The sequence below is a fragment of the Anoplopoma fimbria genome, chromosome 13 (genome assembly GCF_027596085.1).
Source record: "Anoplopoma fimbria isolate UVic2021 breed Golden Eagle Sablefish chromosome 13, Afim_UVic_2022, whole genome shotgun sequence".
Classification (NCBI taxonomy): Eukaryota; Metazoa; Chordata; class Actinopteri; order Perciformes; family Anoplopomatidae; genus Anoplopoma; species Anoplopoma fimbria.
This window is the reverse complement of record NC_072461.1, coordinates 9327052-9338178: the sequence shown is the minus strand read 5'-3', so window position 1 is coordinate 9338178 and position 11127 is coordinate 9327052. Positions and strand designations below refer to the sequence as shown.

General features: G+C 39.3%; 1 protein-coding gene across 1 annotated transcript; it reads left to right on the top strand.

The window, feature by feature from the left end:
• The first annotated feature begins 881 nt into the window (after positions 1-881).
• cep78 (centrosomal protein 78) lies at positions 882-9964 on the top strand. The gene is made up of 16 exons (XM_054610780.1): positions 882-1020; positions 1607-1875; positions 2041-2216; positions 2428-2500; positions 2581-2684; positions 2854-3028; positions 3136-3249; positions 3621-3685; positions 3798-3900; positions 4781-4898; positions 5269-5311; positions 5446-5595; positions 5730-5807; positions 6137-6318; positions 7448-7616; positions 8435-9964. The coding sequence occupies exons 2-16, from the start codon at positions 1614-1616 to the stop codon at positions 9026-9028; spliced, it is 2406 nt and encodes an 801-aa protein (XP_054466755.1). The 5' UTR covers positions 882-1020; positions 1607-1613; the 3' UTR covers positions 9029-9964.
• Positions 9965-11127: the final 1163 nt, after the last annotated feature.

Genomic DNA, 11127 nt, shown 5'->3' with positions numbered 1-11127 from the left:
AAATTAAACAACGTTGACGAACTTGACCCAAATAATTCAGCCAAATAATTACGGAATTTATAATCAGGCCTTGGTGATGTGGTTCAAATCCTTATGACGATATTAATACTGATGTTAAAAGTGTCATACTGTGTTCCAGTTTTATAATTAACGCCTTCATGAAACCAATATCATTTTTTCGTTTGTTTGTTGTTGTAAAATGATAGTTTGTTCCGATGTATTAATCTAGACAACAAGTACAATGCATATGTCACAGCAGCTCAAGAACAAGATTGGACAAATAACTAATTGTAATAAAATACATAAAATTCATGATAAATAGGGAAATGAAATTCAAAAGCAATTGTACCACTGTATTTACTACAGTAGATGTTAATATGTAACATGCATTGTGCATTGTGCAAATAAATGTGCAAATATGCATGTGCAGAAATAATGTAGAATAATCATACCATATCATTATATGATACTGAAAGTTGAATAAAAGTAATATCAGTCAGCGTTCCCCAATAATCAGGGTTAAAGTTGTATCAATAGCACTGACCAAGTATCTTTTTCTCTTTCTTAAAATACAATATATCTCCATCAAATTAATTCTAAATAATGCCTGTACTGTTTGAATGGGTTATGGATTAATTTAGCATTCACATCTATTTTACACGTTCTTGTTACCCATAAATATATTTATATACGTTTTAAACACAGCATATTCAGCATTCCCCCTGCATTCACTTTTCTGACATCGTCACACAAAACCAACACCGTCATTTCACAAGACTTTCCACTCAAAGAGATTTATACCGGGGACGCCCTTTCGCCTCCTCTCCGGTAGGTGGCAGCAGTGATTTGGATGACCTCACATAGAACACAGTGAAGAAGACACGTGGGCGGGCCTTCACTGACTCCACAGCGCCACTTTTGAGCGCTACATCGTCAACAACAACAGAAGTTGTCAAACAGTGGCAACGACAACCGAGCGAAGAGAGCCACGACGATACAGCCTAAGGTCATATGTGGAAGGTAACATTATTTGTTTTAGTTGGAGTTAATTCTATTTAATAATGTGTGGAAGAACAGATCAAAACATGACGGTGTACGGCTCGGTAGCGGCTCCGGAGACTGACTCTCTCCTTCACTAACAACGGTTGCTAGGAGCTTAGCTTGCTAACGCCATTGGCTGAGCCACCACTGACTACTGCACTGTACATTTTAACTTCGTGTATAATTAGTAGGAGCCAACCAAATGATCTTTAGGCTTTTAAGTTACTGTTAGGTTTGACGTTGACGTGGAGATGCGCTGATATAAAAGGCTGTTAAGTTAACCAAATAGTAACAGGAGTGGTGTTGGCTCTACAGACAACGTTATTCACTACTGGCCTCATGTTTTTAATAACAGAACTGTCAAACATATGTATCACTATATATCTCAATCAAACTGGGGACACAATTTATGGTGAAAGATATCAAAATATTTACTTATACGACCAGAAAAAAAGGTGTCAGTGCCAGAGTTGTCGAAAAGATCTCATGGTTTTATTAATCATGAATTCTTCTGACAAGTGACATGTTTTCTTAATGAATTTTTAAATATATTTCTGTTCCCTAGGTCAAAGATGGTTCAAGACGGTGCTCACATTCGGCGGGGTGGTGCCCAGGACTTCATGGCATACTATGACTTTGCCTGTGCCAGACAGGAGTCAGTCCCTCTCCAGGCTGTTAAGATGAACCTCGACAAAGGGATGCTGGACTTCAATGGAGACAGGGTCAAACTGACAGACTGGCCCCCCATTCTCAGCTCCATCTGCATCAACAAACACCTGCAACACATTGCAATAAGTAGCACACATCAAGCTAGTCTGGCCTCTGGAGACGCAGGTAAGGCCGAAAAAAAACCTGATTCAAAAAGTTACAGTGGGGAATTTGTTTTCATATTATTGAAACAAGTACAGGATAAGTTAAATTACAAACTTCAACCTTGAAAGTGGAATAATTTACCAATTTTGCATATAAAAAAATTAATCATATCACCACCAATTTCAGATAGAAGGTACTATAAGTCTAGCTTCAGGAAGAGGATCCCAGCCATTCGCTCTAAGGACATGACTTTTAAGTTGTGCAAGGCCCTGAGAGAGTGTCTGACTGTCTCTTCCAACCTCAAGACTCTGCAACTCAATGGACTTCCACTGAGAGAGAGGGACCTCATCACCTTAACAAAGGTAAAAAAAAAAAATAGCCAAATAATATGATTTGCAGTGTAACCAGTCGGCATTTAAACCATTATATTGTTATTTGTTTAGTTATTCAGAGAGATGGGCACAGAATCATAAGCTCATTAGCATTTTCTAAACACTCTTTTCAAATACTGGGGTGGATTTTCCATGAAATTTGGTAAAAACTAAATGCATGTGTTTATTTTTTGTATTCCAGGGTTTTTCAAAGAGTGTTTCCTTGGAAAACCTATCTCTGGCTAACTGTCCAATCTCTGATGAAGGCTTAGAGGGTATGTATATTCACAGTGTTTTTTCCTGTACTGTATGTGAGCATGTTGTCTTTGTAACTTCCATTTTCCATATGTTTCAGTCATTTGCCAAAGTGTGAAGTATTCTGCCAGCATCAGGACGGTAGATTTTACAGGATGCAATCTCACCTGGAGAGGGGCAGAGCATATGGCCAACATCATCAAGGTGTGATATTATATATTCATATTCAAGACTTTACCAACATTACTATTTGGATGTGTTATGGACTATCTTCTGTGGTCATTATTTTATTATTATTAATTAATTAATCAGTGATTGTAAACTAAGACCCTAATTAAAAAATGAACAGTATTAAAAATAATCTTTTTCTCAGCATCAGGGAATGCAGAGGCATGGTACCGCATGGGCCGAGTCTCTGAGGTATCGAAAGCCACAGTTTGAGGGAATGGGAGGTCTCCGCCGTGTCACCCTGAACTGTAACACTTTGATAGGGGACCGGGGTGCTGCTGCCCTAGCGCATGAACTGGCAGAGGACCTGTGGGTTAAAGGTCAGTTGGTTTGCGGGGGAAGTTTTTTAAAAAAAATTGTCACTGTTCACCTCTTCGTAGGAATTTTGCTCAGGGTTTCTCAGTCTGTTTTGTGATTTGTTGAACAGCTGTGGACCTGCAGAGGTGCGGTCTGTCCAACGAAGGAGCTCGTCGTTTGCTGGAAGCCCTGAAAACTAATACTGCTCTTTGCGTCCTGGATATCCGTAGCAACCCTTTAATCGGTAAGAAGCTGCCTCAATCATGTTGAAACATTTTTCTAGACTTTCATAGAACTTCTGCCAATATGATGAATAATTGGTATGTCGTTTGTTCCCCACAGCACTTTTGTGTTATGGGTGTAATATACATTGTTGCCTCTAGGCGCAGCTAGCGTAGTGTTAGATTTTTATTTAGCTGTGTGTCCCAATTCCATACTAATTCCAACCCAGTTTCTAAAGTACTGTTTTCATACTGGATAAATGCTATAATTGCTCTATAACACTGTTATTAATTTAATACTGTAATTGTACAGACACATATCTGAAAACCCCAGGAATGTGATGCTCTGGAAAAATATTTTTCCTTCGTGAAGGTTAGTTTTTTTCCTTTACAGACAAGGTCCTGATTAAAACTATACTAGAGAAAGTACTGATGAATGCTGACGGACAGTCCCCAGAGGTGAGTATCTTTAGCTAATGCTGTCTTTCAGAGTCTCAAGGAATGTGCGGTGTACTTGCATGCATGCTTCATGTTTGTCACAAAGCTGTGTCTTCCTTATTTTGTTCTGCAGTACTGCTGGATCAAGCCTGCAGCCTCAGAGCCACAGAGAGCTTCTGTTCCAAAGAGGCGGGCACTACCCGGCACAGTCAGAGGAAAAACTACATTTAGGATAGGTACAAGTATACATTTTTTATGTTGTTTCTCACAATGCTACATTATGGGCACTTGTCTGTGATTTCAAACAGACAGACAAAATATAGCATTTGTGATGGTTGCCAAAGAATCATCCCATAGAAATATATCATTTCTTTTTTTATTAACAATGGGAAAGCTTTTACTCCAGCTCGTCACCAGGCTCATTAAATATCTAGTTTTGTGGCTGTTAGTGTCTAAAAAGGTTAATTTTCCCACGATGACCTAAACTGTCTAAGTTGCTAACTTTTAACAATTTCAGATTTTCAGACTCCCTTACTGGCATTTAGAAAAAGTCGTAATGCACTTGTGCACAAGTCTCCAGCCTGTGCACAAGTGAACGCAACTTTCAGTGTTAGATCTGTTTGAGTCTGTTTGAGATAGTGTCTATTTTCTCCTACTCATATTGTTCTCTCTCTGACTTCTCACCTTTTGGCTTTTAAGTCATCTGGAGACATGGTAAGAACTTCATCCTGGTCCCTCCTATCACACCCCAGACAGCTCTGCTGACCAGTGCAAAAAAGTGTGTGATGTGGTTTAAATGTCTTTGGGTTGGGATACCATGTAATTAATATCAAAAGCAAAAGATGAAGAGTGCCATGCTGTCTCATAACTGATACAGTGACTAAAATAATTTTCTGCTCGACCCGTCAGCCATTATTCCCTTTTTGCTTGTGATCTTTAAAACCTTCTCTTATAGATGTATAGCCCCTAATGGATGTACACAGTCCTAGTGATAAAACAGAGCTCAAACAGCCAATAATCCCAGAATAAAATTGAGTGGCTAGAAGCTCTCGGATGTTGAACTTCCAGTTGTTTACACGTTTTCTCTCCCTCTCTCTCTCTCTGTGTGTGGTGCAGCTGCTCGTAAAGGAACATCTCCTGGAGGACGGAGTTCAGGCGATGCTCAGACACAGAAGCCCTATTCTCGCTCCGGTTATGTGCCTTGGCGCGCTGCTGCACGAGCTGAACGCCAGAGGTGAGGAACTGCTGGCAAACCGATGCTCTTCATAATGTTAGATACCGTATTCCGTTCATAAATATAACACGTCGTATTTATTATTTCTAAAACAGTTTTTGGCTGCATTTACGAAACATGTCTCATCAAGCATCCAGAATAGAACATAATATAGATTTTATGTCCACAATAACACTTCCTTTATTTACAAAGCGTTTGCCAGGCATCACTCAGTGAATCAAAGACTAATATTATGTTAATGGGTGCTTTTGGGAAGGACAGAGGATGTCGCATGTGTACAGATTGTAAAGCCCTCTGAGGCAAATTTGTAATTTGTGATTCTGGGCTATACAAAATAAACTGAATTGAATTGAATTGAATTTTGTTGCAGAGGTATGCCTCCTGGAGTTTGTGTGATAGATCAAAGCTTTCAGGTGAGTTTTCTTGTGTTTATGGTCAGTTAATTACTGTAGAAATGAATGAAAACATTGTCAAATCAGATCAGAACCCTGTCAAGTATAGTCAAACTGTATTTCCATCATCTGTTGATATGCATGGGTTTCATCAGGGTGCAGCTACCGTGAAGGTTACTGTGGAGTCGGGTTCAGAGGGAGAGGAGGATGAGGAAGATGAAGAAGTGGTGGTGGAAGTTGAGCAGAGACCACCTTCTCTGAGTCTCCAGGACAGGATCACCGGGCGGAAGTTTGAACATATGCAGGTAATTCATATCATCATCATTTATAAGGTTTGTATACAGGAAAAAGGCAAAGCTTTTGGACTTTGAGGAACTTGGAGCATGCATTAATTTGTGTGTGTATTTGTGTGTGTGTGTGTGTGATGTTTGCCCTGCAGATGGAGCTAAAAGAGTGTCGTCTGAGACTGGCAGAGGAGCGCAGAGCCAGACTGAGGGCTGAGTCAAGGCTCATGGAGGTGATGATAAATCCAAAGATATTCACATATCATTTCTGTCTGTTATGTATTTTTCTTCTGTTTTCCACCACTGCAAATTTTCTATGCACTAGTCACCAGTTTATTGTTATAGCCTTAGTTTGAGAGATTTTTATCAGAGTCAAACTTTATTTCATGGCACGGCAGGATCTTAATTCCACATTAAGATTAACTAGCTTGAGGTTCGGTGGGTTTCGGATAATTATGTTCATTTTAACCCTCAGTTCATGTTAATGCTTTTGTAAATGAAGAAACCAGAGACTGAATTCAAGACGCCCTTCTTTTTCTGTCTTTTTTTCGTTTCTATTCAGTATGAGTTGGAGAATGCCCGTCTGCGTGACACAAACTTCTCCCTGTCGGAGGCGCTTGCAGCCACCGGCTCTGCATCAGCACCACCTGCTATCAGTGCTCTTGAAGATGAAGCGGTCCTGGAGAGCATTGAGAGCTCATTTACCAAGTTCCACGCTTTCCTGGATCTCCTCAAGGATGCCGGGTGGGTTTTCTTGAAACTGGCCAGAACAACATTTCTACTTTCACTCTGACTCTGTCAATTTGGCTCTGGGTGGAGGTGAATCAAAGAGTGTCCTTGTTTTACCATACAACTTTCAGTTTCATTATTCGACTCTGGTCATTCAATTGTTCCACCTCATGTCATGTTTTTTACAATTTATTGATTGTTCATTAAAAGGACAGCCCCTGTTTCAAAATGCCAAAAGGCTGGGCTATTTCCTGTAAATTGTCTATTTACCGCAAATGTGGTTCTGGGTTTCTGTTTTGTTCTGAGATGACCTTTAATAACACTGGTCTATTTGTTCTGGTCCTGTCGGCCCCCTCCATTTAGGAACCTTGCACCGGGTACATTACATTACAGTCATTTAGCACAGGGTACAGTTCAAAAGAGAGTTTCATTGTGACAAAGCCCCCGCTTTATTTTATTCTTTTATGTATTTTATATATACCTTATTTATTTTTAAGTCATGGTCAAGGACAATTAAAGGATGCTGAGTTGTTTTGAAACCAAGACCATAAAGTGCAGTAAAAAGGGAAAAAGGGATCAGTCACAAAATTCTGACTCATTTGTTCTTAATATTTCCCTCTTTTTATCCAGTGAACATAATCAAACCAGTATCCCTGCAGTTCATGTTCAAGGAGAGAATCTTTGTATTAGTGAAATATTGCTTTATAATACTGGACTATTACAGTATAAGCAAGCCATATGCGCAAAGAGGCTTATTGCTATGGATGCCATTCAATGCTCTTACAGGTGCATCTTCTACCACACATATATTGCTATGTCGAAGTCGCTTTGGATAAAAGCGTCTGCTAAATGACTGTAATGTAAAATGTAATATATCTTCAAGTTCTTTGAGAACTTTGAAAAGCGCTATATAAATAAAATGTATTATTATTATTATTATTAAGTAATTAATCTAAATGGACATTTTATTTACATTTGCTATGGAAAAAGGTAACCTGTATGTAAAGTAGCATTTGTTAACTATTACCAATTCAACATGTCTGATTATTTTGGTAAACACTTCAGTTGTGCTTGAATGACATTTATGTACCCTTTTACTTTATCTTTAATTGATTTCACCTCTTCTTTTTTTCTTCTTCTGTAGCCTTGGTCAGCTAGCTTCAATGGCTGGAATCGACAAGTCAGATTTCCACCCTCCAGGAAGACCTCAGCTCTCCTCTACAGTAGGACCATATTTGAACGGTGCAGCATCACTGACAGGAGGGGAGCGTGGGGATGTTCCGGCAAAGACTGACGCGTCGTCTTCAATAAGGGTATGCAAGGCCGTGATTGGGAAATGTTTCAAAGAGCGATGTGATTGGGTTATAGGTTCAGGGTTCATGTTTGCAAACACCCCAACAAAAATCCATACATCGCTAATGTTGCATTTTGGTTGAAGGATGAATTGTCTAACAGCACCACAAACTTGCCTTCTTGCCCGCAACGCTGCTGAACTGCGTGTGTAAAGAGTGTCTTTATTTGACTCCTAACACCTTTTAGTTTCATTATGAATCTCTGGTCCTTCTGTTTTTTTCCATAATTTCCTTGGGTCATGTTGACTTACTCACCAGGTGATCTATTACTCACCCTGGGTCAGAAAAGAGTTTCATTCTCACAGAATCCACAGAGAGTTCTTTTGATTTAATTGAACTGTTCTCATATGTTCCTTTATCTAAGCCCTCCCTAAACTACCAACAGGAGAATTGCTTCATGCTGCTTTAATATTTGTTGATCAACGACTTGATCAGTCAACTTATCGTTTTATTAATTTATTTAATGATGCAGCAATAGATGTATTTGTAATATTCATCCATGATACTCATTATAAAGAAAAAACTGATATTGATTCATTAGGAAATTAGATCAATTTGACCTCTTGTATCGGGGTCTATCTCACGTTTTCTCAAAGATCTAAATATTTGATGCAGCCAAGTTCTCATTCATAGGGCGCCGTTAGGGGGCTACTCAGAGAACTGGGGTTACACTGACTGATGTTTTGTGTGTTGCCCATATAATCATGTCTTATGTTGATTTTTAATAATTGTTACTGTTACTCCATTTTTCTCATCAAACCTCCAATTTCTGTCTTTAGGTAGGCGGCGTCCTGCCTGCTCCCCCTGGTAGACCGGCTGACACCCCAACTCCCAGACCTTCGTCCTCTGTCAGGGAGTTTTTGGGTGAAGACAGGCTTCTAGATCTGACCTTCAATCTGGCCTCTGGACCTGCAGGATACCCTTGTGTTGGTGGAGAAGGGGAACCAGATAAATATTCAAAGCCTGTTAGCCAGCAGGACTCAGGTTCTGAGCGCAGCTTCCGTAGCCAAAAATACTTTGATCAGGTTCCCTTCAGTAAAACTTTTCAGACTCCGTCCAGCCACAACAAGAGCAACAACAGCAACTCACACAGAAGCAACGGCTCCAATGGATACAGCTACGACAACAGCTACGCTCACAGTCATTCCTCCCACAGCAGCGGGTCTCATGGTGGATTGTCCGTAAGATCGAGTGTTAGCGACATTATGAGTGACAAGTCGGAATCTGTGGGGTCGGTAGGGTCAAGGAACAGGGGAAAGGGAAGGCTAGTGACAGTCCGTCAGGCAGAGTCAGAGGGGAACACCTATCCTGGGAGAGAGACTCTGGAGCAGATGAGGTCTCTGGGAGGGCAGTCAGATGATGAATCATTCTGAATCATCCACTAGAGAAATAGGAATCTTAGTGCCTTCTCTGTATAGCTATTTCTGTTACTTCCTCTTTTTGAACTATAGATTTATTTTGAAATCTGTGGAAGAAGCAAGACCAGAAGTCTTAGCTTGAGAAGTCACTTAAACACCTTGTTGCATCGAGCCAAAGCACAGATAGAGTTGATTATCCTACTTTTTTTTTTTTTTATTATTATTATTTGAGTTAAGGATTGAGACAATGTGTCAAAAGAAAAGCCATGCAATGTATATTTTTGTAGTTTTGTATTTTTCTAGTTTTGCAGACAGAAAACTTTTATTCAGTTAAGTATGGTAGTAGACATAAAGGATTTAAAGATAACCCCACCACCAATCAAGTCTCAATTTATATTTGCAAATCAAGTTATCTCCAATGTGATCCTGTTTCATGTGGGAACTCATCAAACCTCAGAGATAAAGAATCCCATTTTATGGAAGCTTTTAGAAGAAAAAAAAGAAACCGCTTTGTTCATGTGTACTGTTACTCTTTTTATGACTGTTTGATGCGATGTTGTTTTAAGAAATATTTGATAGATGTGTAATTTGTCAATTCGCATACATTTCAGTAGGTTATTCTACTGTTCCTAATATTTTTAAATAAACATGTTAAGCAATGCACCTTATCAGTTGGTGGAATTGTGCCAGGAAACACTCTGGACCTGTGTCTGCTAGCTTTCCAGATGCATCTGCTGTTTGTTTGTTTTATTTTGGCAGAGAATGAACATCAGTTCCCTTAAGAGGACCACAATTCTTGTTTACTACATTTTGTTGTTTAAGTTCTCTTTTGGTGCAGTGTCCTGAGAAATGAAGAAATGGGACCAAGGCATGATTTTTGTGGGCTAGAGCAGGACACAGTGTTCTGTTTGAGTATGCTTGTTATCCAAGTGATTACAAGTGAGCACCGGTTTCATTTTCCACGTCTTCTCAGTTTTACTTCATCGTGTATATATCTAGCAGTCCTGTTTTGTGGAACTTTTTCCTCAGACACCATTTTTGCAAATGTTTTGATATTTGAGAGAATAATATAAAGATTTGTAGTACAAAGATCGTTATAGATGGATAAGCTGTCATTTGTCACATCACTCCTTCGATAGACTTTGGTTTGTGTGTACTTTCAACTGACTAACATTTTTGGGAAATGACGAAGATCAAGAAGCAAAGGAAGTTTTCTCAGTTTGTTGAACGTGCCTTTGAGTGTACATCAGCCGGAGTTGGACTGTTTTGTCCATGGACAGTGTGTGACAGCCAGCTGTCATGTTTGAGGGCATGATAAGTTTTAACTTTACAGTTAATGCACAGTCACTGATTTTAGACAGACTTGATGCTGAAGCTGCTTCCCTCATGTTAAATAAACACCACTCTTGTTAAATTTAGGTGAGGCACTTGTGCAACATGTCATAATGCTATTTTATACATTAATCCAATTTAAAGTGACTATGTTACTTTTAATAGAAAAAGTAGCATTTCAACTTATAAATTAAGCGCTGCAATCTCTTTTAATCCAATTTAAAGTGACTATGTTACTTTTAATAGAAAAAGTAGCATTTCAACTTATAAATTAAGCGCTGAATTCATGCATTTTTGCTTCTACAGTCTTGCTTGGTCTGGTATGACCACTAGCTCATGGTGGCTAATGTTTGCAATCTTAAGACAGATATCGCTCTATAACTGATATTGCTGTTTCCGTTTGTATGTTTTGAGGACATTTTTTGAATTGTGTTACGGTAACACAAAGTTTCAGCACTTGCCAGTAAAAAACTAAAATAAAATAATAAAAGGAACAAGGAAAGAGTCAGAATGAAAGTGACCAAGTGTTTCGTAACTTGTGTGTCACGGTAAAGGAGTCAGGGCTGGCTTATGGAAACACCGAGGAAGCCCAAGTCTCTTGAGTACTGGTCTTTAAAACCCAGGGTGTGGTGCTCTTTATGTTAAACACTGCAATTTTGCAGAGCACGGCTTGAAATGAAGATCCTCCTTTCAATTTCTTGACCTCTGAGTGAGTAATGACTGACTCTGACACGTGTGGAGGCCGCTGTCTAAATAGTCAGTTTCCATCTGACTTGTAAGTA

Excerpts from the sequence above, each read along its gene's own strand:
- cep78 (XM_054610780.1), top strand. The coding sequence starts at position 1,614 with ATGGTTCAAGACGGTGCTCACATTCGGCGGGGTGGTGCCCAGGACTTC. Across the intron at positions 1,876-2,040 it reads TCTGGCCTCTGGAGACGCAG|ATAGAAGGTACTATAAGTCT; the intron begins GTAAGGCCGAAA and ends CACCAATTTCAG. Across the intron at positions 2,217-2,427 it reads ACCTCATCACCTTAACAAAG|GGTTTTTCAAAGAGTGTTTC; the intron begins GTAAAAAAAAAA and ends TTTGTATTCCAG.